The sequence below is a fragment of the Salvelinus namaycush genome, chromosome 25, assembly GCF_016432855.1.
Source record: "Salvelinus namaycush isolate Seneca chromosome 25, SaNama_1.0, whole genome shotgun sequence".
NCBI classification, from domain to species: Eukaryota; Metazoa; Chordata; class Actinopteri; order Salmoniformes; family Salmonidae; genus Salvelinus; species Salvelinus namaycush.
Window position 1 is genome coordinate 12,658,786 of NC_052331.1, and position 27,386 is coordinate 12,686,171.

At 42.8% G+C, this 27,386-nt stretch overlaps 1 protein-coding gene across 3 annotated transcripts in view; it reads left to right on the top strand.

Annotated features, from left to right (window-relative positions):
* Positions 1-993: 993 nt before the first annotated feature.
* The window catches only part of LOC120020067 (corticotropin-releasing factor receptor 2), an 86,558-nt gene continuing 60,165 nt past the window's right edge, over positions 994-27,386 (top strand). The window contains exons 1-2 of one of the 3 annotated variants that reach the window (XM_038963503.1): positions 994-1,114; positions 1,226-1,345. In XM_038963503.1, coding sequence (XP_038819431.1) covers positions 994-1,114; positions 1,226-1,345 — 241 coding nt within the window. Of the gene's footprint in view, positions 1,115-1,225; positions 1,346-27,386 lie in introns of those variants that run through there. The other 2 variants (XM_038963505.1, XM_038963504.1) reach the window with 2 other exon arrangements.

The window sequence follows — 27,386 nt, forward strand, 5'->3', positions numbered from 1 at the left end:
TACTGTTAGAAAAAGTATCTCATTTGTGAAGGAATACAAGATTCGACATGGTCCCTTTGAGGAGGTGCTGAGAGGAAACCTGACTGTAGGTACTTTAAAACCATTGTCCTCAATTTCCATTTGTAAAACACATTAGAAATGTTAAATGGTCTGTGTTTTGGATGTAGCCTACATACAGTGTGTATTTATATACTGTATTATCTAGGCTACATGCCACTGAAGGCTATTTAAAGCCACATTTTAGTCACTCTCAGCAAGTCTCAGACGTATGGCACGTTCTCACGTGCTAGTCACAACTAGGAAATGTTCAACTTGCTAACTGGTTGAACTTGGCACGTGTATAACTACAAACAGTTAGCATGTAGGACATTTCAAAGTTTCCTAGTTCCAACTAGCACGTAAACGTGGCAGTAGGCTATCTATAACCCGTTTTAATCTCCCTCTCTGTAGCTCTCTCCCTACCTACCTACAGAAAACAACAAATATTTTTACTTCAACATTTATGAGGGAAAAAATTAAACTATTGTTTCCAACCCCCATTGGTCTCAACAGTACATTGGATCAGTAGTTTGCTTACCAGATTGTTATTCTCAAAATTAGATATGTCTCAATAACTCACAACGGCTGCAAGAGACAGAACAGATGGACAGTGGTTAAATTAAGGTATTTTTGGTATTAATTTAACTCACTTTCATAATTTTTGTATAATTCCATAGCGGGATGATGAATGTGTGTAAATGAGGCTCGGTGTGTCAATCTGATTGTACAGGGAGCGGTGCGAGTAGGAGAGAGAGAGAAGCGCTCGAGCGCTTGGAGTCACTTCTGAGTGCACCAATTGGACGAGACGTTTTCCATGGGTTTGAAAGGGCACGCTCTTTCATGCGGTTATAGCTTGGATGAAACACATGCACATTCTGTAGTGGGCTTCGTGTAGGGAACCTCTTGGACTTCAATCCCAGTTTAAAATTATTTGATTTAACGTATCAATTAACCATGGATGCTACGATTTACCAAATCATCTTTGGGGAGTTTGGAGACCCAAACTGCAGTGTGATGGATTCATTTCAAGACAGTTTCTATGAAAACGCATCGTTCTCTTTGATGGATTTTGACGGTACGATTTGGGGTGATTTTGACACGGTCATCAATGGTTAGGCTAATGCTCTTTCTTGAGGACTTGGACGAATAATGATCATTATTTAAACGTCTTCTTATTTATTTAAAGGTTTGTATTGCAATGCCACAACGGATGAGATTGGAACATGTTGGCCAAAGAGCAACCCCGGACTGATGGTGGAGAGACCCTGTCCCGAGTACATCAATGGGGTGAAGTACAACACAACAAGTAAGAAATTAAACCATTTAATTCTGTTAACGTTTTTTACCCACCGTGTATGTTTATGGGGTTTGTCGCTGTCCATGCGTAATTGGTTGGCGATACTTTTCTGGTGGTAATGTTGCAGATCATAAACTAAGCAAACACAGTTTAGAGTTATCTAAACTGTGCAATCGAAACCAATTTTCTAGTACTAGCTACAGTAATAATATCATATTTAGTTGTGCAATCGAAACCAATCTTCTAGTACTAGCTACAGTAATAATATCATATTTAGTTTGCGCGTGGGTTGCTGGAATAGAGTCAGAAGACCCAAGCACCATTTTTGCAAATGTGAATACATGCAGTTTTCTCCAATTGCTCTACCAAGATGTGTGATGATATAGTAACACATTTTTTTAACAGGAAACACTGTAATGAAATGAATTGTCATATACTCATAATTTCGTAATACACCCAGTATACATTTGAACTGAAATCTGAAATCAAATCCAGTGTGATTTGATCCAATTGATGTTATTTTTATATTGAATACTGAGTCAAGTTATGTCTACAATAACCATCCTGTTATGACACATGATCAACAATGTCAAAATAAGCAACACTATCTTTCCTCTCTGTTTTGGCTCTCTGACCTGCCCTGTGCTTTTGGTGGACTTAGTTTTCATCACCATACCTAACCTGCCAACATTCATTCATTCATTCATTCATTCATTCATTCATTCATTCATTCATTCATTCATCTTTCATTAATTTCTCAAGATGGATTACTACACATGGGCGAGCAGCAACACCTTGATTGATAATGTAGAGAAACACCTGTGTCACTCGATGCATCATTGTTCACATCCAGAAGAGTAGTTATTGATGAGAATCGCTAATTAAATAATAGTGACAGATGTAATAATGAAAATAATAGATCACCGTTGATGGTGGAGCTGTCAACTCCAGAGATGGGCATAGAGATAGACATATTGTTTATTTATGAAGTCTGACAGGGCGATTTGAGATAACGAATGCAGAAAACAACATATTTGAACTGTACTTGTGCACGTGACAATAAAACTTAAAACTTGGATCTTATCTGTCATATGGTGACTGCCAATAACTTCAGATCAAAGTTGACAACAAATACAAAGTTCCCAATAGGCCTATTTCATTCATATTGAAATACATTTCATGTTTAAACAATTGAGCTCTATTTTGCTACTGTCTAAAAAAATTCTCAATATGTAGCCTAACATGAGTGCAATGCATTGCCAAATCTGTGATTTAGTGTATTTTTATTGGGTAAGCATTGGTAATATACAGTGCATTCGGAAAGTTTTCAGACTCCACATTTTGTTACGTTACAGCCTTATTCTAAAATGGATAACATCAAATAAATCCCTTATCAATCTACACAGAAGTCCAACCCCATAATGACAAAGCGAAAACAGTTTTTTAGAAATAACAAATGTATACAAATAAAAACAGAAATACCTTATTTACAAAAGTATTCAGACCCTTTGCTATGAGACTCGAAATTGAGCTCAGATGCATCCTGTTTCCATTTATCATCCTTGAGATGTTTCTACAGCTTGATTGGAGTCCACCTGTGGTAAATTCAATTGATTGGACATGATTTGGAAAGGCACACCTGTCAATATAACCTCCCACATTTGAAAGTGCATGTCTTTCAAAAACCAAGCCATGAGGTCGAAGGAATTGTCCATAGAAGTCCAAGACAGGATTGTGTCAAGGCACAGATCTGGGGAAGGTTACCAAAAAATGTCTGCAGCATTGAAGGTCCCCAAAAACACAGGGGCCTCCATCATTCTTAAATGGAAAAAGTTTGGAACTACCAATACTCTTCCTAGAGCTGGCCTCCCAGCCAAACTGAGCAATCGAGGGAGAAGGGCCTTGGTCAGGGAGGTGACCAAGAACACGATGGTCACTCTGACAGAGCTCCAGTGTTCCTTTGTAGAGATGGGAGAACCTGCTAGATGGACAACCATCTCTGCAGCACTCCACCAATCAGGACTTTGTGGTAGAGCGGCCAGACGGAAGCCACTCCTCAGTAAAAGGCACATGACGGCCCACTTGGTGTTTACCAAAAGGCAACTAAAGACTCTCAGACCATGAGAAATAAGATTCTTTGGTCTGATGAAACCAAGATTGAACTCTTTGGCCTGAATGCCAAGTGTCATGTCTGGACGAAACCTGGCACGATCCCTTCGGTGAAGCATGGTAGCGTTAGAATCCTGCTGTGGGAATGATTTTCAGCAGCAAGGACTGGGAGACTGGTCAGGATCAAGGGAAAGATGAACGGAGCAAAGTACAGAGATCCTTGATGCTCCAGAGCGCTCAAGACCTCATACTGAGGTGAACGTTCACATTCCAACAGGACAACAACCTAAGCATACAGCCAAGACAACACAGGAGTGGTTTCGGGACAAGTCTCTGAACTTCCTTGAGTGGCCCAGCCAGAGCCCAGCGATGCTCCCCATCAAACCTGACAGAGCTTGAGAGGATCTGCAGAGAAGAATGAGAGAAACTAGTGTGCCAAAGAGAAGAATGGGAGAAACTAGTGTGCCAAACTTGGTGTGCCAAACTTGTAGTGTCATACCCAAGAAGACTTGAGGCTGTAATCGGTGCCAAAGGTGCTTCAACAAAGTACTGAGTAAATGGTCTGAATGCTTGTGTAATTGTGATACTTAAGTTTTTTATTTTTCAAACATTTGCAAAAATGTTTAAAAACCTGTTTTACTTTGTCATTATGGGGTATTGTGTGTATATTGATGAGGTAAAATACTATTTTATCCATTTTAGAATGGGACTGTAACACAACAAAATGTGGAAAAGGTCAAAGGGTCTGAAAACTTTCCGAATGCACTGTATCTCTTCACCATCCGACGGACGAAACTGCGTTTGGCGATTTCCAGAGCGCTACCGGCCCGAATGCATTGTACGAGCTGTAAAGTTTGGTGGATGAGGAATAATGGTCTGAGGCGGTTTTTCATTGTTCAGGCTCCTGAGTTCCAGTGAAGGGAAATCTTAACGCTACAGCATACGATGACAATTTAGACGATTTTGTGCTTCCAACTTTGTGGCAACAGTTTGGGGAAGGCCCTTTCGTGTTTCAAAATGACAATGCCCCCGTGCACAAAGCGAGGTTTATAAAGAAATGGTTTGTTGAGATCGGTGTGGAAGAACTTGACTGGCCTGCACAGAGCCCTGATCTGAACCCCATCGAACACCTTTAAGATGAATTTGAACACTTACTGTGAGCCAGGCCTAATCGACCAAAATCTGTGAGAGACCTCATTAATGCTCTTGTCGTTGAATGGAAGCAAGTCCCCGCATCAATGTTCCAACTAGAGGTCGACCGATTAATCGGAATGGCCGATTAATTAGGGCCGATTTCAAGTTTTCATAACAATCGGAAATCGGTATTTTTGGGCGCCGATTTGCCGATATATATATATATATACACTGCTCCAAAAAATAAAGGGAACACTTAAACAACACAATGTAACTCCAAGTCAATCACACTTCTGTGAAATCAAACTGTCCACTTAGGAAGCAACACTGATTGACAATAAATTTCACATGCTGTTGTGCAATTGGAATAGACAACAGGTGGAAATTATAGGCAATTAGCAAGACAACCCCAATAAAGGAGGGGTTCTGCAGGTGGTGACCACAGACCACTTCTCAGTTCCTATGCTTCCTGGCTGATGTTTTGGTCACTTTTGAATGCTGGCGGTGCTTTCACTCTAGTGGTAGCATGAGACGGAGTCTACAACCCACACAAGTGGCTCAGGTAGTGCAGCTCATCCAGGATGGCACATCAATGCGAGCTGTGGCAAGAAGGTTTGCTGTGTCTGTCAGCGTAGTGTCCAGAGCATGGAGGCGCTACCAGGAGATAGGCCAGTACATCAGGAGACGTGGAGGAGGCCGTAGGAGGGCAACAACCCAGCAGCAGGACCGCTACCTCCGCCTTTGTGCAAGGAGGAGCAGGAGGAGCACTGCCAGAGCCCTGCAAAATGACTTCCAGCAGGCCACAAATGTGCATGTGTCTGCTCAAACGGTCAGAAACAGACTCCATGAGGGTGGTATGAGGGCCCGACGTCCACAGGTGGGGGTTGTGCTTACAGCCCAACACTGTGCAGGACGTTTGGCATTTGCCAGAGAACACCAAGATTGGCAAATTCGCCACTGGCGCCCTGTGCTCTTCACAGATGAAAGCAGGTTCACACTGAGCACATGTGACAGAGTCTGGAGACGCCGTGGGCAACGTTCTGCTGCCTGCAACATCCTCCAGCATGACCGGTTTGGCGGTGGGTCAGTCATGGTGTGGGGTGGCATTTCTCTGGGGGGCCGCACAGCCCTCCATGTGCTCGCCAGAGGTAGCCTGACTGCCATTAGGTACCGAGATGAGATCCTCAGACCCCTTGTGAGTCCATATGCTGGTGCGGTTGGCCCTGGGTTCCTCCTAATGCAAGACAATGCTAGACCTCATGTGGCTGGAGTGTGTCAGCAGTTCCTGCAAGAGGAAGGCATTGATGCTATGGCGTGGCCCGCCCGTTCCCCAGACCTGAATCCAATTGAGCACATCTGGGACATCATGTCTCACTCCATCCACCAACGCCACGTTGCACCACAGACTGTCCAGGAGTTGGCGGATGCTTTAGTCCAGGTCTGGGAGGAGATCCCTCAGGAGACAATCCGCCACCTCATCAGGAGCATGCCCAGGCGTTGTAGGGAGGTCATACAGGCACGTGGAGGCCACACACACTACTGAGCCTCATTTTGACTTGTTTTAAGGACATTACATCAAAGTTGGATCAGCCTGTAGTGTGGTTTTCCACTTTAATTTTGAGTGTGACTCCAAATCCAGACCTCCATGGGTTGATAAATTTGATTTCCATTGATAATTTTTGTGTGATTTTGTTGTCAGCACATTCAACTATGTAAAGAAAAAAGTATTTAATAAGAATATTTCATTCATTCAGATCTAGGATGTGTTATTTTAGTGTTCCCTTTATTTTTTTGAGCAGTGTATATATATATTTTTTACGCCTTTCTTTAATCTTTATTTAACTAGGCAAGTCAGTTAAGAACACATTCTTATTTTCAATGACGGCCTAGGAACTGAGGCAGAACAACAGATTTTTAACCTTGTCGGCTCGGGGGATTCAATCTTGCAACCTTACAGTTAACTAGTCCAATGCTCTAACACCTGATTACATTGCACTCCACGAGGAGCCTGCCTGTTACGCGAATGCAGTAAGCTAAGGTAAGTTGCTAGCTAGCATTAAACTTATCTTATAAAAAACAATCAATCAATGACTGTCATTGCTCCAATGTGTACTTAACCATAAACATCAATGCCTTTCTTAAAATCAATACACAAGTATATATTCTTAAACCTGCATATTTAGCTAAAAGAAATCCAGGTTAGCAGGCAATATTAACCTGGTGAAATTGTGTCATTTCTCTTGCGTTCATTGCACGCAGAGTCAGGGTATATGCAACAGTTTGGGCCGCCTGGCTCTTTGCGAACTAATTTGCCAGAATTTTACGTAATTATGACATAACATTGAAGGTTGTGCAATGTAACAGGAATATTTAGACTCATGGATGCCACCCGTTAGATAAAATACGGAACGGAATGAACATTTTGTTTTCGAGGTGATAGTTTCCGGATAGTCGACGCGTTATAATTCCTGTAATAACTTGCGGCTGAACTTGAAAGGGGTTCCTTCGTTATTTTACCGTTCATGGCTTCCATAGAGAATGTCTTGATCTACTTCAAATAAGGTCTGTGTTTCACGGAGGAGCAGACTGACAGGGGACCATGCAGACAACCTCTGCTCATGTTATTTGAGACTAAATTGATTTTATTTATGTATTATATTAAGTTAAAATAAAAGTGCTCATTGTTCATTCAGTATTGTTGCAATTGTCATTATTACAAAAATGTGTGTGTGTGTATGATATATATAAGTACATTATTTTTTAAATGATTTTTTAAAATCTGCCGATTAATCGGTATTGGCTTTTTTGTCCTCCAATAATCGGTATTGGCGTTGAAAAATCATAATCGGTCGACCTCTAGTTCCAACATCTAGTGGAAAGCCTTCCCAGAAGAGTGGAGGCTGTTACAGCAGCAAAGGTGGACCAACTCCATATTAATGCCCATGATTTTGGAATGAGATGTTCAATGAGCAGGTGTCCACATACTTTTTGTCATGTTGTTTTAATAGTCTACAGTATAGGCTATATAGGCCTATATCATTCAATACTATTTATATCAATTTGACATTCATTCAATTGAGTAAAAATGTTGCTTTTGTAAGCTAATGTCTGTAATTTTACCTCAATATCCACCGGAAAAAAAATATACATGCAACATACAAAGTGTTGGTGCCACGTTTCATGAGCTGAAATAAAAGATCCCAGAAATGTCCATACGCACGAAAAGCTTATTTCTCTCAAATGTTGTGCACATTTGTTTACATCCCTGTCAGTGAGCATTTCTCTGCTGCCAAGATAATCCATCCACCTGACAGGTGTGGCATATCAAGAAGCTGATTAAACAGCATGATCATTACACAGGTGCACCTTGTGCTGGGGACAATAACAGGCCACTCTAAAATGTAAAGTTTTGTCACAAAACACAATGGCACAGATGTCTCAAGTTTTGAGGGAGCGTGCAGTTGGCATGCTGACTGCAGGAATGTCCACCAGAGCTGTTGCCAGATCATTTAATGTTAATTTCTCTACCATAAGCCGCTTCCAACGTCGTTTTAGAGAAATAGGCAGTACGACCAACCGGCCTCACAACCACAGACCACGTGTAACCACTCCAGCCCAGGACCTCCACATCTGGCTTTTTTACCTGTGGTATCGTCTCAGAACAGCCACCCTGACAGCTGATAAAACTGTGGCTTTGCACAACCGAAGAATTTCTGAACAAACTGCCAAAAACTGCCTCAGAGAAGCTCATCTGCGTGCCCGTCGTCCTCACCAAGGCTGTTCCGGGCAGATGGCAGACTGCGTGTATGGCGTCGTGTGGGCGAGCGATTTACTGATGTCAACGTTATGAACAGAGTGTCCCATGGTGGTGGTGGGGTTATGGTATGGGCAGGCATAAGCTACGGACAATGAACACAATTGCATCAATGGCAATTTGAATGCACAGAGAAACCATGACGAGATCCTGAGGCACATTGTTGTGCCATTCTTCCGCCTCCATCACCCCATGTTTCCGCATGATAATGCATGGCCCCATGTTGCAAGGATCTGTAAACATTTCCTGGAAGCTGAAAATGTCCCGGTTCTTCCATGGCCTGCATACTCACCAGACATGTCACCCATTGAGCATGTTTTGGACTGAGTAAAACCTTTGAAATTGTTGCATGTTACATTCATATTTTTGTTCAGAGTATTTTATGATGTGTTATAACATGTGCGCAATAAGGTGCCAAATCTTGATTTAGTGCATTATTATAGAGTAAGCATTATAATAACCAGCCTCAATATTTGCAGCCATAGGTGAGGATTTCTTTTTAGGAGCTGATCCGTCGTCAGTATTGTGGAATAATTCTAATGTTAAGGTACGATTTGAATGGAGAAAGCTGTTCCGAGAGCAGTGCTGGCTTTCTTTCGATCCTATCAGTATCAACACATGCCTGAACGACGCACTTGGCAAACATTCTCTCTGCGTGGTGTTTTGGAAAACGCATGTTACGTCTTCGGCCGTTGTAGGAAAGATGCATCTTTGAAACACTCATAAGCCTAAATTCCGTCGCTATCGGGAAACCGGGCCCAGTATATCTTGTTCTATCTCTGCAAGCTAATGCCTAAGTTTTGGATCTGCAGGTTAAATATCTTTGTGGTGTGCAGGAAACCAATATCTGAATCCAGTCTGTCACATTAGCCCCTCTATTGAAATGAACACGATGGTGTTTTGGGAGTCGCCTGAAGTCGGTGCAACCAATCTGCTAACTTCTGTCTGTAGTGTCCGAACAGTTTAGGCAAGATTTGAATGGAATAAGCTCATGCGAGAGTAGTGCTGCTTTTCTTTCAATCGTTTCAGTATCGACATGTGGTCTAACGATGCACTTAGCAAATGTTCTTTCTACGTGCTTGTTTTGGAAACACTCATAAGCAACGATGCATCTGATACAATCATCGTAATTTTTAAGTTAAATCCAACTGGGCAACAAGGCCCAGACCATTTCAATAATCAACAGATAATCAACAGATATTTGCTCGTCATTGAGATATAACTAGTCATCCATGAATGTTTAGCTATGAGGAATATGTGTGTGAAATCCCAGGGGTCAGGATAATACATTTCTTTCCCACAGTGCTTCAGGGCATATACATAAAACATTTTTAAAAAGCAGCACACTGCAAAAGATAACAACACCAACATTTTAACTTGCAATCGCTGGTAATATTGACAGTTCATTTGTTAAATCAAATTTTATTGGTCACATACACATGGTTAGCAGATGTTAATGCGAGTGTAGTGAAATTCTTGTGCTTCTAGTTCCGACAATATAGTAATATCTAACAAGTAATCTAACAAATTCACAACAACTACCTTATACACACAACTGTAAAGGGATGAATAAGAATATGTACATAGAAATATATGGTTGAGCGATGGTAGATCGGCATAGGCAAGATGCAGTGACATCGCTCGTCACTTTTTTATGTCTCTTTTTGGTTTGGTCAGGGTGTGATTTGGGTGGGCATTCTATGTCCTTTATTTCTATGATTTGTGTTTCTATGTTTTGGCCGGGAATGGTTCTCAATCATGGACAGCTGTCTATCGTTGTCTCTGATTGGGAATCATACTTAGGCAGCCCTTTTTCCCACCTGTGATTGTGGGTAGTTGACTTTGTTAGTGGCACTATAGCCCTCGGAAGCTTCACGGTCGTTTCTTTTGTTTCTTGTTTTGTTGGCGACATTCTATAATAAAAGGAAATGTACGCTCACCACGCTGCACTTTGGTCCACTTCTTTCGACGGCCGTGACAGAACTACCCACCACAAAAGGACCAAGCAGCGTGGCCAGGAGGAGCAGGGATCCTGGGCCCGGGAGAAGAGAGAGTGGAGAACATCTTGGACATGGAAGCAGGTTATGGCAGGGGACAAGACCCTGCCATGGAAACAGGAGGAAGTAGCGAGGGAGGAACGACAACGATACCAGGAGTCACAGCAACAAAGCAGGCACGAGATGCAGCCCCCCCCCCACATTTTTTTGGGGGGGGAAACGAGGAGATTGGCTGAGTCAGGTTGGAGATCTGAGCAAACTCCTCATGCTTACAGAAGGGAGCGTGGTACTGGTCAGGCACCATGTTATGCGGTGGAGCGCACGGTGTCTCCAGTGCGCGTTCACAGCCCGGTGTGCTACATTCCAGCTCCCCGCATCGGCCGGGCTAGAGTGGGCATCCAACCAGGACGGATGGTGCCGGGTCAGTGCATCTGGCCGCCAGTGCGTCTCTACGGCCCAGGATATCCTGCGCCGGCTCTGCGCACTGTGTCTCCGGTGCGCCTACACAGCCCAGTGTGTCCTGTGCTAGCGCCCCGCATTTGCCGGGCGAAAGTAACCATCCAGCCAGGACGGGTTGTGCCAGCTCTACGCTTGAGACCTCCAGTGCGCCTCCAAGGCCCAGTGTATCCGGTGCCCGCCCCATGCACCAGGCCTCCTGTGTGTCTCCCCAGCCTGGTGAGTCCTGTGCCTGCTCCACGGACAAGGCCTCCTGTGTGTCTCCCCAGCCTGGTGAGTCCTGTGCCTGCTGCACGAACGAAGCCTCCAGTGATGATCCATGGCACGAAGCCTCCAGTGATGATCCATGGCACGAAGCCTCCAGCGATGATCCATGGCACGGAGCCTCCAGCAACGGCCTCCAGTTCAGAGCCTCCAACGACGGTCTCCAGTCTGGAGCCTCCAGCGACGATCCCCAGTCCGGAGCCTACAGCGACGACCTTCAGTCCGGAGCCTCCAACGACGGTCTCCAGTCCGGAGCCTCCAACGACGGTCTCCAGTCCGGAGCCTCCAGCGACGATCCCCAGTCCGGAGCCTCCAGCGACGATCCCCAGTCCGGAGCCTCCAGCGACGGTCCCCAGTTCGGGGCCCACAACGAGGGTCCCCAGTCCGGGGCCGGCAGTGAGAGTCCCCAGTCCGGGGTCCGCAACGAGGGTCTCCAGTTCGGGGCCTGCAACGAGGGTCCCCAGTCCGGGGCCCGCAACGAGGGTCCCCAGTCCGATGCCCGCAATGAGGGTCCCCAGTCCGGGGCCCGCAATGAGGGTCCCCAGTCCGAGGCACGCAACGAGGGTCCCCAGTCCGGGGCCCGCAACGAGGGTCCCCAGTCCGGGGCCCGCAACGAGGGTCTCCAGTCCGGGGTCGGCGACGAGGGTCCCCGCACCAGAGGGGCCACCAAAGTGGGGTGAGCCAGAGGTGGAGCGGGGTCCACGGCCCGCACCAGCGCCGCCACCGCGGATAGACGCCCACCCAGACCCTCCCCTATAGGTTCAGGTTTTGCAGCCGGAGTCCGCACCTTTGGGGGGTACTGTCACGCCCTGACCTTAGAGAGCCTTTTTTATGTCTCTTTTTGGTTTGGTCAGGGTGTGATTTGGGTGGGCATTCTATGTCCTTTATTTCTATGATTTGTGTTTCTATGTTTTCGCCGGGTATGGTTCTCAATCAGGGACAGCTGTCTATCGTTGTTTCTGATTGGGAATCATACTTAGGCAGCCCTTTTTCCCACCTGTGATTGTGGGTAGTTAACTGTGTTAGTGGCACTATAGCCCTCGGAAGATTCACGGTCGTTTATTTTGTTTCTTGTTTTGTTTATCGACATTTTATAATAAAAGGAAATGTACGCTCACCACGCTGCACTTTGGTCCACTTCTTTCGACGGCCGTGACAAGTGATACCTTTATTAAGTCCATTTATTAAAGTGACCAGAGATTTGAGTCTGTATGTTGGCAGTAGCCTCTATGTTAATGATGGCTGTTTAACAGTCTGATGACCTTGAGATAGAAGCTGTTTTTCAGTCTCTTGAGCCCAGCTTTGATGCACCTGTACTGACCTCGCCTTCTGGATGATAGCGGGGTGAACAGGCAGTGGCTCGGGTGGTTGTTGTCCTTGATGATCTTTTTGGCCTTCCTGTGACATCGGGTGCTGTAGGTGTCCTGGTGGGCAGATAGTTTGCCCCCAGTGATGCGTTGTGCAGACCGCATCACCCTCTGGAGAGCCTTGCGGTTGAGGGCGGTGCAGTTGCCGTACCAGGCAGTGATACAGCCCGACAGGATGCTCTCGATTGTGCATCTGTAAAAGTTTGTGAGTGTTTTAGGTGACAAGCCACATTTCTTCAGCCTCCTGAGGTTGAAAAGGCGCTGTTGCGCCTTCTTCACCACGCTGCCTGTGTGGGTGGACCATTTCAGTTTGCCCGTGTTGTGTATGCCGAGGAACTTCAAATGTTCCACCATCTCCACTACTGTCCCGTCGATGTGGAGGTGCTGCCTCTGCTGTTTCCTGAAGTCCACAATCATCTCCTTTGTTTTGTTGACATTGAGTGAGAGGTTATTTTCCTGACACCACACTCCGAGGGCCCTCACCTCGTCCATGTAGGCCGTCTCATCGTTTTCTTTTCATTTAACCTTTATTTAACTAGGCAAGTCAGTTAAGAACAAATTATTATTTACAATGCGGGCATTGGAACAGTGGGTTAACTGCGTTGTTCAGGGGCAGAACGACAGATTTTTACATTGTCAGCTCAAGGATTCGATCTAGCAACCTTTTGGTTACTAGCCAACGCTCTAACCACTAGGATACCTGCCATCGTTGTTGGTAATCAAGCCTACCACTGTAGTGTCGTCTGCAAACTTGATGATTGAGTTGGAAGCGTGCATGGCCATGCAGTCATGGGTGAACAGGTACTACAGGAGAGAGCTGAGAACGCACCCTTGTGGGGCCCCAGTGTTGGAGATGTTGTTTCCTACCTTCACCACCTGGGGGCAGCCCGTCAGAAAGTCCAGGACCCAGGGTCTCGAGCTTAATGACGAGTTTGGAGGGTACTATGGTGTTAAATGCTGAGCTGTAATCGATGAACAGCATTCTTACATAGGTATCCCTCTTGTCCAGATGGGTTAGGGCAGTGTGCAGCGTGGTTGCAATTGCGTCGTCTGTGGACCTATTGGGGCGGTAAGCAAATTGGAGTGGGTCTAGGGTGTCAGGTAGGGTGGAGGTGATATGATCCTTGACTCGTCTCTCAAGCACTTCATGATGACGGAAGTCAGTGCTACGGGACAATTGTCGTTTAGTTCAGTTACCTTAGCTTTCTAAGGTAACAGGAAACAGGAACAATGGTGGCCATCTTGAAGCATGTGGGGACAGCAGACTGGGACAGGGATTGATTGAATATGTCCGTAAACACACCAGCCAGCTGGTCTGCGCATGCTCTGAGGACGCGGCTAGGGATGCCGTCTGGGCCGGCAGCCTTGCAAGGCTTAACAAATTGAAATGTTTTACTCACGTTGGCCACGGAGATGGAGAGCCCACAGGCTTTGGTAGCGGGCCGTGTCAGTGGCACTGTATTGTCCTCAAAGCGAGCAAAGAAGTTGTTTAATTTGTCTGGGAGCAAGACGTCGATGTCAGCGACTGGGCTGGTTTTCTTTTTGTAATCCGTGATTGACTGTAGACCCTGCCACATACGTGTCGTGTTTGAGCTGTTGAATTGCGACTCTACTTTCTCTCTATAGTGACGCTTTGCCTGTTTGATTGCCTTGCGGTGTGAATAGCTGCACTGTTTATATTCGGCCATGTTTCCAGTCGCCTTGCCATGATTAAAAGCGGTGGTTCGCGCTTTGAGTTTTGGGCGAAGCTGCCATCAATCAACGATTTCTGGTTATGAAAGGTTTGAATAGTCACAGTGAGTACCACATCACTTGCGCTTGCTAATAAACTTGCTCACCAAGTCAGCGTATACATCAATGTTATTGTCTGAGGCTATCCAGAACATATCCCAGTCCACGTGATCGAAGCAATCTTGAAGCCTGGAATCCGATTTGTCAGACCAGCGTTGGATAGACCTGAGCACGGGCGTTCCTGTTTTAGTTTCTGTCAATAGGCTGGGAGCAACAAAATGGAGTCATGGTCAGATTTGCCGAAGGCAGGGCGGGGGAGGGCTTTGTATGCATAGCGGAAGTTAGAGGAGCAATGATCCAGAATGCCACCAGCTTGTGTCGCGCATTCGACATGCTGATTGAATTTAGGCGGTCTTGTTCTCAGGTTAGCATTGTTAAACAACTTCTTAGGGCTAGGCCCCTTTTTTCTCCACTTCCTGTCTGAAGGATGTGCCCAAAGTAAACTGCCTGTAGCTCAGGCCCTGAAGCCAGGATATGCATATAATTGGTACCATTGGAAAGAAAACACTTTGAAGTTTGTAGAAATGTTAAAATAATGTAGAATAATATAATACAATAGATATGGTAGGAGAAAATCCAAAGAAAAACCAACCAGAATTGTTTTGTTGTTGAGAGACCATCCTCTTAGAAAGGCAAGAGAAAGGTCATATTGAAAATTAGCTCACAATTCTGGTTGGTTTCACAGGCAATACCTATGACTTTCACAGGCTGTCAGCAGTCTATGTTCAAGGTTTCAGGCTCGTAACTTCAAAAACGAATAAGAAATATCAGTTTTAGCAGAAGGACACAGTCTTGGAAATTTGTGTTTGCGCGCGCCATGAAGACATTACGCACCTGCTAAAATTGGTTTCCTATTGAACATACTTCTTTCCGTAAGAAATATTATAGTTTGATTACATTTTAGGGTATCTGAGGATTAAATAGATAACGTATTTTGACTTGTTGAAACAAAGTTTAGGGGTAGATTTTCAGATTCCTTCCTCTGCAAGTTGAACGAGTGGATTACTCAAATCGATGATGCCCACTAAACATACTTTTTGGGTTATAAAGAAGGATTTTATCTAACAAAACTACACTACATGTTATAGCTGGGACCCTTTGGATGACAAATCAGAGGAAGATTTTCAAAAAGTAAGTGAATATTTAATCGTTATACCTGTATGTGAATTTATGAAACCTGTGCCGGTGGAAAAATATTTTGATGTGGGGCGCCGTCCTCAAACAATCGCATGGCATGTTTTTGCTGTAATAGCTACTGTAAATCGGACAGTGCAGTTAGATTAACAAGAATTTAAGCTTTCAGCCGATATAAGACACTTATATGTACATAAATGTTTAAAATCCATAATATTTATGATTATTTGTTTGAATTGCGCACCGTCCAGTTTTCCCGCTAGCGGGACTCCTATCACTCAGAAGGTTTACAATTCCCAGCTACAATAAATGCAGCCTCAGGATGTTTGGTTTCCAGTTTACATAGAGTCCAGTGAAGTTCTTTCAGGGCCGACAGGTATCTGCTTGGGGGGCGGGGATATACACGGCAGTGACTATAATCGAAGATAATTCTCTTGGAAGATAATGCGGTTGGCATTCTATTGTAAGGAATTCTAGGTCAGGTGAACAAAAGGACTTGAGTTCCAGTATGTTGTTGTGATTACACAATGAGTCGTTAATCATAAGGCATACACCCCCGCCCTTCTTCTTACCAGAGAGATGTTTGTTTCTGTCGGCGCGATGCATGAAGATAACAGGTGGCTGTACCGATATCCCGAGTGAGGCATGTTTCCGTGAAACAGAGACTGTTACACTCTCTGATGTCTGTCTGGAAGGCAACTCGTGCCCTAATTTCGGCCACCTTGTTATCTAGAGATTGGACATTGGCGAGTAATATGCTCGGAAGTGGTGGATGGTGTGCTCGCCCTCTGAATCTGACCAGTAGGCCGCTCCGTCTGCCTCTTCTGCTGCGACCGTGTTGTTTTGGGTCAGCCTCTGGGATAAGATCCCATGTCCAGGGTGGATGTCCGAACAAAGGATCCACTTCGGGAAAGACGTATTCCTGGTCGTAATGCTGGTAAATTGACATCGCTTTTATATCCAATAGTTATTGCCGGCTGTATGTAATAACACTTGAGATTTTCTGGGCTAACAATGTAAGAAATAATACATAAAAAAACAAATAACTACATAGCTTCCTAAGGACCATAATTTCCTAAGGACCTGAAGCGAGGCGACGATCTCTGTCGGCGTTAGGCTGTTAAAAGCTTTTGGGTATGGAGAGATGCTGTGTATGTGGTTTCTTTGTCTCAATACTGAACCTTTTTCCATTTAACCCCTAAAATTCTCTTGTCACAAAGTTACTAAATAATGCTTTTAATAGAAAAGAAAAAGCCAGCCATTACAGCCTTTAAAGACAAGAAACTCAAAGACAAGAAATTCAGTGTGCTCTGTATTTTTGCAATATCTGTGTAATATTACAGAGTCCCATTCTTTCACCATCTTGAGAGTCCTAGCAATACAGATATTCAAGCTCAGAGACCGTAGAGAACAAAATCAGTGTGTGTGGATTAATGTATTTCATAGATTCATGTTAAACATGCTAGAGAGATCGTTGGAAATATAGGGAGGGTTACTTTACTCACCGCAAATGGCGATCAGTGTTTACCCACCTATTTTTTTTTTTACTACTACATCACTGCTTACAACAGTACTCCTAATATGTTTTGTCCAAAGACACAACATGGGACATTAATACCACTATCTACAGCCAAAATAAAGAAAACACCAACATGAAGTGCCTTAATAGGGCGTTAGGCCACCACAAGGCGCCAGAACAGTTTCAATGCACCTTGGCATAGATTCTACATATGTCTGGAACTCTATTGGAGGTATGCTGCCCCATTCAGTGTTTTGTTGATGGTGGTGAAAAACACTGTCTCCAGAATCTCCCATAAGTGTTCAAATGGGTTTAGATCTGCTGACTGAGACAACACACACACACACACACACACACACACACACCCTTTAAACCCCTATACTCATTTGAGATCTCTCTTTCAAAGTCACTGAGATCTTTTCTTCTTGCCATGGTAGCCAAAATAATGGGCAACCGGTCATTTTTATACATGACCTTAAGCATGATGGAATGTTTTAATTGCTTAATTAGCACCTGCTTTCAATATACTTTGTATCCCTCATTAACTCAAGTGTTTCCTTTATTTTGGCAGTTACCTGTATATTTAATCCATGATAGAGACTTGCATTATATTTATTTTGATATGCCTTTACATTTCTACTTTAAAAATAACTTTAATGACTGCTAATTTATGCATCAGTATTTCTGTTAGACGCATTGTGCAGACCAATAACAACTTCGACACTCCTAGGTGTTAACTTTATGTGAATGCACCCCGTTAACACACTTCTTATATAAGTGTACGTGGCTTTAAATAGGTCAAGATTAAGCAAAAATTGCCTTGATATAAACTATACATATTCTGTCACTGTAGATGCTCCATACACACATCTGGCATATGGAAGTCATAATGATTTCTATTCACTGAGAGAGTATCTCCTTGAGATTACAGTACTTTGAACAATATCAGACACGGAGTTACTGTAGGCCTGCATAGTCGAATTTGGGTTCAAATTCAGGTCATTGAATTGTTACTGGGAAGATTGAATCGAATCAAGTTTATTTGTCACATTCTTCTAAACAACAGGTTTAGACTAACAGTGAAATGCTTACTTGAATATACTGTATGCCCGGCCTCACATAATCTTTTCCAGTTCTAAAGATACTAGTGTGACTGTCAAGTCTTGAGTTTGACCTTATTGCACTCAAATGAACAGTTTAGTGGGCCCAATGCCTGGGTTACGTGAGTTGGTTTTGGCAACAATTTAACACAAATCAGATGTTTCCCTCGGCACTGCTGTACGGCACTGTACTGCACACGTACGGCACGGCACTGCTGTCCTTCCTTTACTTTCAAAATGTATAAATATTAATGTCAACTCTTTAAGAGGTTTATACATTTTTAAAATTCCTCTGTACCTTCTTTTCTGTGAGTATTCATCCAATTCCATGGCTGATTTAAAACACGCTTCACCTGGCTGTTTGGAAGGAGTTGTTGAGTGTGCTCAAAGGTCCTTCATTGTCTGTCCCTTGCGTGTCACAACCGTGTCATTCAGTAGCTGGTCAGCCTCTAGGGCACTGGATGTTCCCGTGACCTCTAAAGAGACAAATATATGAACACTTTGGTGTCACAATCGTGTGACCTCCCCCAGGAGCCCCATTTACTTTCAGACCACTCCTTTGTTGCCTCATGTGCTTTGTCAAATTCAGTGAAATCAAAACTGGAATGTGTGTAACTGATTAGTTAGAGTGAATAATTTTTCCTCTCCCCTGCCAAACCATCGTTCCACCCAACACTTTGCCCCATTTATTTGTGTCCAGTGAGGCAAAGAATCTGCTGTGTCTTATAGGGTTCATACCTTTTTAAAGAGCAAATCCAAACTCTCAAGATTGTACCAATGAAGTGCTGCTCATGTCTTCAGCTGCTAGCAATTAAGAGTCAGCTTGAACAAAATGAGTTTTGATCATGGAAGTAAAAGTTCAGAAAACACATTTGCTCACCATTTAAAAATAAATAGAACAGGCTAAAGTATGAGAAATAACAGCATTTTGGCTCAGATACTGTCATCTAGCTAGCTAACATTAACTACATCGTTTTTTTGTATGGATCGATACTTGGAGTCAGAATATCGATATAAAAATCAGCAACAATAATATTGTGATACTCTACTGTAGTGATTTTTCCACAATCACTATTAATAACCTGGTATGCTAAATATTCAAGTCAATTACGATAATAATTTTTAGCATTTGGTATATCGCAAATGTGATGGAGACTTGTGTCCTCAAAAAACTGACTGGAATCTATAGTTTGCCATGCATTACATTTGAATTAATGTGAATTGATGTAAACCTACATTGGACCATTCTACCTCGTAGGTACCAACAAGGCATGTCTCACTTGGGTGGCTGTTTAATCTTTTGCCACTTAAGCAAATGAGTTACTATAAATTTGACACTTAGTGTGACTGTACTCCAAATGTACCCTGTTCTCCTCTCTCTCCTTCCACTTGTCAGTGAGTAAATCCGGGTCGAGGTGTGTTGTAACACTTCACGGGCTTCCCTGGCCGCACAATCTGCTTTAAGGGACTGGCTGTCTAATCAGCACCAGTCTCCCTGTGCTGACCGCTGAACACGGAATTCTGAATACTTCCAGTTTCACTGTACTTTAACAGTAAACACTGAATACTAAACACTGCCACAGTCTCCATGTACATTAACACTGCCAGCACCCTGTACTTCAACACTGAACACTGACATAGTGAGTGCTGACAATCCACCGAATAGTGTCTGGACTCCACAGGCTGATGAGGTTTACCAAATCCTCCTTCAGCACTCAGCAAACACGGAGATCTCCCAAATAATAGTATTACTCCTGGAGGAAGAAACTTTCATATACTAAATTAATCTTTTTTCTCCCCAATAATGAATGAAGAGATGCTAGTCTCAAATGAAATTATTTTCTGCGATTGTTTTTTATTTTTAGCCCCAAATGTAATGGAGAAATCCTTTTGTGTTGCAAACAGAAATGAATGCATCTTTTATTAATGTCATTATAACAGATTCTGGACATAGGGGGGCAGGACCGAGTTTGGGAAAACCCATGATAAGACTATGCAATTCATTTGATAAAGTCTATTAAAAAGTACATCTGATAAGATAAAGTGTAAATAAGAATATGCAAGAGACTACAGTTGAGTTACACTAATAGGTCGTCGAGAAATGTTTGTGAATGGAATTCTAAATGCAAGTGTTATTTAATAACTTTGGAACATGAATGGATTCACATACAAGGCATACAGCTTTAGTTACAAACCATTAACAAGGTTTACAAGGCATTATTCTGAGCATGATCAGAGAGGGAGAGAGAGAGACAAAGAAACCGTGGCTTGAGCCAAGGCCCATAGCTCATTGGAACGGGAGAAACAAAGAAAGAGAGAATGAGTATCTGACCACAGCAGTTCAGGAACAAAAGAGAGAGAGAGAGACAATGAACATAAGAGCCATTTACAACATCTGAGTTGTTTGGATTCAAAATCTGGATTGTTGAAAAATAGCATTGTAAAGTTATCCTCCAGTCAGATATCAGACCTGCAGACCTATAAAGACAACAGAACATCTGCTTCTCAGAGGTGTGACAATGAGGGTTGGAGAGATGAGACATTCCTAAAACAACACAGAGGAATCCTTGCATACAGTTGATGAGAGTCGCTTCGGGGGCTGGGTCGCCCTACAGTCCTTGTTGCCAACTGAATAAAAAGTATAAAAAGCATTGTAAGCAACATGCTCAGTATTAACTCTCTCAATAAACAATAAAAAATGTCCTCGACATAGACACATTGCCTAGACTGTCTGCTTTGCATCACCATTAGTGTGTTTTTATTGCCCTTGTGATTGTAGGATTATTTTATGCGAGTTATTCTTTTCTAAGCCACTGTTGGAATTTGAATGATAATTGATTATCTACCTTGCAACTACTTTGCTCTATTCTGATTGGTTAGATGTGTGTTAATTGTTGGAAGAGAACAGGAAGTAGGGTAGTTTATGCATGGATGTTTTAGTGGTCAGTTGATAATTAAATCTACAAAAGAGTAATCAGTCTCGATCCAGTTTGTATCCACATAGAGAGTCATCCACCATTGAAATAACCCTCAAACTACACGGTGACAGCGGCAATGATATTTTTTGGTAGTTTGTGTTTTTTATGGTTATTTTCCATGGACATTGTGGATACCTTCACCAGCTAGCACACTGATAAAGGACTTGTCTGGACAGCTGGTAAGAACTACAGTAACTACTAGCTTTTTCTGAGACCTTTTGAGGATTACTGGAGAATTTTTTGTTTTCTGAACTTTTTGTTACTTTCTTGGAACAACATATCTGAAACTGAATCTCTGAACAATGCTAACAATAACCCCAAACCTCTGGCTAATGCTAATCAAGCTGGATCTTTGAACAATGCTAATGACTCTTTAGTCCCACAAATCTTCTCAGGGCGCCTGAAAGTTGACCTACCACCAGCTTTTCAGGGAGATGGCACTGAGTCGTTTGCTGGTCTCGTCGCTTTGAAGTGACTGTGCAGACTATGTGAAAGCTGCCATATATGGAGTTGGACCCTGTGCTAGCCTCTGTTTTTCCCACACATCTAGCTGATGCAACATTCATCTACTGAGACAGCCTTTCGCCAATGGTTCAGAAGACCTACTCTATTGTAAAGACGAAACTCTCTTCCATTTTTTCAGACACATGTAAACGCTTGCCCTAGGATCCTGGTAAGAACTTGGATGTGTACAGTGCTGACATCACTTCAGGATTTCTGGAGGTCTTCCCAAACTGTGACCACAAAGCACAGGAGGGGGAGAAGTTGCCACCTCGTGTACTGTTGTTCTGCGTTTTTGACACAAATATCAGACGTGCAGTACCTCTCCCCAGCTTCTCAACAACTTTGTAAATATGACTTGACCATGATAACGAACCATTCAATGTTAGTCATAGGAGTTCAGCTTCTTCAATTTGTTCTATGGTCACACCCTTTATGCACAACTCCAGTTGAGGTTAATGTCTAAGAGAATGCTTTGAACCAAATACAATGCTTTTGGTTTTTAGATGAATTTAAGGCCAGTTTATTGTAAGACCCATTCTGACACTGACTGTAACTCAGCGAGTGCACTGACTGTAAGTGATGATGTGTAGAGTGTGCAATCATCAGCATACATAGTCATTTTAGCTTCTTGTAACACAAGTAGCAAATTAGAGATGAGTAACGGCCCAAGGCAACTGGCCTAAGAGATACCGCACTGTACATATCTGATGTGAGAGAAGCTTCCTTTGAAGAATACCATGTGATGGCAGGTGATTTAAAGCCATAACGAGTTTTTTTCAATAACAAATCATGAACAATAACATCAGTCTGCACTGAAATCTAACAATACAGCTGTAACTATCATCATGTTTTCCATTTATTTTAGCCAATCATCAGTCATCTGAGGCAGTGCATTACAAGTTAAGTGTCCTTCCTATATGCATGCTGAAAATCAACAGTTAACGTGTTCTTTGAAAAATAGCATTGTATTTGTTTAAACACAATTTTCTCCACCGGTTTACTAAGAACAGGCAGAAAACAGATTGGGTGGCTGTTAGAGTCGGCAAAGGGTGCTTCAGGGTGTTTTTAGGTAGTGGAATTACTTTAGCTTCCATCCACGCCTGTGGGGACACACTCCTTTAGGCTTTGGTTAAAGACATGGCAAATAGGGGTGGCAATACAGTCTGCTACCACTCTCAATAGTTTCTCATCTAGGTTGTATATACACCTGGTGGCTTATCATTATTGATGGATAACAATCGTTTTCCCACCTCTTCCACACAAATTGACCAAATTCAAAACAGCAATTTTTTTCATTATTAGATCTTCGATATGCAAATATGATGTTTCACTGTTCATAGTTGTCATTTCACTTTGCAGTTTCTTAAAGACTCGCTGTCTTTAATAGGTAGAGTTACTACTGTTAACTGGTAGTGGTTTAATAGGTAGAGTTACTACTGTTAACTGGTAGTGGTTTAATAGGTAGAGTTACTACTGTTAACTGGTAGTGGTTTAATAGGTAGAGTTACTACTGTTAACTGGTAGTGGTTTAATAGGTAGAGTTACTACTGGTAGTGGTTTAATAGGTAGAGTTACTACTGTTAACTGGTAGTGGTTTAATAGGTAGAGTTACTACTGGTAGTGGTTTAATAGGTAGAGTTACTACTGTTAACTGGTAGTGGTTTAATAGGTAGCGTTACTACTGTTAACTGGTAGTGGTTTAATAGGTAGAGTTACTACTGTTAACTGGTAGTGGTTTAATAGGTAGAGTTACTACTGTTAACTGGTAGTGGTTTAATAGGTAGAGTTACTACTGGTAGTGGTTTAATAGGTAGAGTTACTACTGGTAGTGGTTTAATAGGTAGAGTTACTACTGTTAACTGGTAGTGGTTTAATAGGTAGCGTTACTACTGTTAACTGGTAGTGGTTTAATAGGTAGAGTTACTACTGTTAACTGGTAGTGGTTTAATAGGTAGAGTTACTACTGTTAACTGGTAGTGGTTTAATAGGTAGAGTTACTACTGGTAGTGGTTTAATAGGTAGAGTTACTACTGGTAGTGGTTTAATAGGTAGAGTTACTACTGGTAGTGGTTTAATAGGTAGAGTTACTACTGGTAGTGGTTTAATAGGTAGAGTTACTACTGGTAGTGGTTTAATAGGTAGAGTTACTACTGGTAGTGGTTTAATAGGTAGAGTTACTACTGTTAACTGGTAGTGGTTTAATAGGTAGAGTTACTACTGGTAGTGGTTTAATAGGTAGCGTTACTACTGTTAACTGGTAGTGGTTTAATAGGTAGAGTTACTACTGTTAACTGGTAGTGGTTTAATAGGTAGAGTTACTACTGTTAACTGGTAGTGGTTTAATAGGTAGAGTTACTACTGTTAACTGGTAGTGGTTTAATAGGTAGAGTTACTACTGTTAACTGGTAGTGGTTTAATAGGTAGAGTTACTACTGTTAACTGGTAGTGGTTTAATAGGTAGCGTTACTACTGTTAACTGGTAGTGGTTTAATAGGTAGCGTTACTACTGTTAACTGGTAGTGGTTTAATAGGTAGAGTTACTACTGGTAGTGGTTTAATAGGTAGAGTTACTACTGGTAGTGGTTTAATAGGTAGAGTTACTACTGTTAACTGGTAGTGGTTTAATAGGTAGAGTTACTACTGGTAGTGGTTTAATAGGTAGAGTTACTACTGGTAGTGGTTTAATAGGTAGAGTTACTACTGTTAACTGGTAGTGGTTTAATAGGTAGAGTTACTACTGGTAGTGGTTTAATAGGTAGCGTTACTACTGTTAACTGGTAGTGGTTTAATAGGTAGAGTTACTACTGTTAACTGGTAGTGGTTTAATAGGTAGAGTTACTACTGTTAACTGGTAGTGGTTTAATAGGTAGAGTTACTACTGTTAACTGGTAGTGGTTTAATAGGTAGAGTTACTACTGTTAACTGGTAGTGGTTTAATAGGTAGAGTTACTACTGGTAGTGGTTTAATAGGTAGAGTTACTACTGTTAACTGGTAGTGGTTTAATAGGTAGAGTTACTACTGGTAGTGGTTTAATAGGTAGAGTTACTACTGGTAGTGGTTTAATAGGTAGAGTTACTACTGTTAACTGGTAGTGGTTTAATAGGTAGCGTTACTACTGTTAACTGGTAGTGGTTTAATAGGTAGAGTTACTACTGTTAACTGGTAGTGGTTTAATAGGTAGAGTTACTACTGGTAGTGGTTTAATAGGTAGAGTTACTACTGTTAACTGGTAGTGGTTTAATAGGTAGAGTTACTACTGGTAGTGGTTTAATAGGTAGAGTTACTACTGGTAGTGGTTTAATAGGTAACTTCAGCTAGTGCACCAGAGCTCCCTGTTGACACCCCGCAATAAAAAATGTTAAGTGACAAGATGGCTTCCACAGAAGGTGTTTCGGCTAACATTATTGGCATCCTTGAGGGAATTGAAGTGTCTGCACTTCTTGACACAGGATCGACCATTTCCATCATCAGTGAGGATTGCAGAACTTTACATCCAGCTCTGAAAAAGTTCCCCATGGAGACATCCTTTGTGCTCGCTCGCTCTGTCAATGGAAAATGTTTGGACATTCTTAGGACTTTGTCAGTAGTCATTCGCTTTGGGAAAGAACTACTCCAGTATGAGTTTTAAGTTGTCACAGGGGGCCACCATCCAGTGATACTGGGCTGAAATTTACTGCGACAGCACCATGCCCTACTGAATATCGGCAATGACTTCACCACTCGGGGCTCCCGGGTGGCGCAGCGGTCTACGGCACTGCATCTCAGTGTAAGAGGCATCATTGCATTCCCTGGTTCGAATCTAGGCTGCATCACATCTGGTTGTGAATGGGAGTCCCATAGGGCGGCGCACAATTGGCCTGGCCTAGCATCGTCCGGGGAAGGCCGTCATTGTAAATAAGAATTTGTCCTTAAATGACTTGCCTAGTTTAAAAACTTGTTTTTTTTTAAATGGGCGGCTGTTCTTGTGGAACATGGAGCTCCCTCTACTCCCAAAAGGACATTATGTTGCTGCTTGCTGCAATGTCTCAGTGCTGACTTCAATCCGGATTCCTGCTAGTAGTAAGAACATCATCACAGCTATATATGGCTGCATCTCCTGTGCCAACGGACTATGTTGGTGTCCTCATGCCCAACACAAACTGTGATGGTGTTGTGGCCCACACACTAAGCAAAGTTCAAAATGGCAGGACTGAGGTGCGTGTGGTGAACTCAACGGAGGACGACATTGAGCTACATTCTGGCCAACACCTGGGGCAGTTTCAACACCTTCATGCAGTTTCAAACAGCATCTCTTGAAACCTCAGTTGTGGAAGACATACTGTACCACATCACCTTCCCTGGATGTTGCTGCACCTCCTGTGAAGATAGATGTGACTAACCTGTCTTCCGCTCAAGCGTAGTCCCCGAAATTGCTTCTCACAAGTATCAGAAGACCAGGGTCAAACAGACATAATCAAACATCGTATTTGCACAGGCGGTGCAATGCCATCAAACAGCGTGCCTAGTGTGTGTCAACAAACTAAAGGCAAGAATTACAAAATCAAGTTGAAGGCAGAAAGTTACAGTCCTTGAGCATTCTCACTTTCAACAAAAATGCAACTATGACATCAATGTCAGGCACATTCCCTACAACCCAGGAGATCTTGTGTGGCTTAACAACCCTACGGCAGCACGTCTGAAGCTTTCACCACACTGGAAGGGTTCCTTTGAGGTAATGGAGTGCCTTGGATCTACAGAAGAGGAACCTGGTGTAAAATACAGGATCAGGTACCTACTGGACCAATCTAAGGGATCCACTACAACCTTTTAAGGCCGTAAACATCACCTGTACCCTGACATGGAATGAATGAGCCTGTGGAACACTTCCTTGACCTCCAACCCTGACAGCCTTATCAGGTTCCTTACCCTTCAAGCCCTCAAGGCCCTGTGAGACACGGGAACGCTACTTACATGAGCCGCCCCTGGAGCCGCCTGTGCCTCACAAGGCCCCTCGCCAGGACCCATCTGCCCGGCTCTGGCCATTGGACATTGACAAACCTGACCCCTCAGTAGGGCGGATGTCTACACCCCCAACCAGCAGAACTGGAGCAGTAGTTTTAGGGAGGGGGTAAGAAATATAGGATTATTTTATGAGTTGTTTTCTAAGCCACTGTTATTAGTTCTAAAATATGGTGAATCAGTTGTTTGAAATGATAGTTGATGATCTACCGAGCAACTACTTTGCTCTATTCTGATTGGTCAGATGTTTGTTAATGTTGGAAGAGAACAGGAAGTAGGGCTGCTCATGTATGGCCGTATCAGTGGTCAGTTGACGATTACAAAATAATCTACAAAATAATAATTGGTCTCCATCCAGTTTGTATCCACATAGAAAGTCACCCATCCACCATTGAAAGAACCCTCACACTACATGATTGTAGTTTTAGGATGACATTGTTATAATCTTGATCATGTAGCCTATTGGTATCTGAAAACAAAAAATATGTGTATATGTCGGCTTGTTTCCTTGAATTAGAGGTTGTCTCAAATCAGCTATTGATTTCTTTGGGTTAACAGACAAATGATCTCTAGCGCCTGGACACAAAAAGATCTGAAAGGATTTGATATAGGTTCAAGCAATATGGTAATAGCCCCCTGATAGGCTAGGGGTTGTTTTTGGACAGTGTTGTCAGAAACAGTTGGTATCAATAATTTCCCCTTCTAAATCTACTCAGTGACTGAATTAAGAAATCCCAACATAATCATTGTTTAAAGGGACATGTGCCACCCACATTCTTCAAATTGATCTGCTAGTTAAAAAAAAAATATGACAGGGTTTATCTTAATAAGCTCGACAGTACAGTACATTCAAGACGATTAAATGACCTTGTCCAAGTATAGAA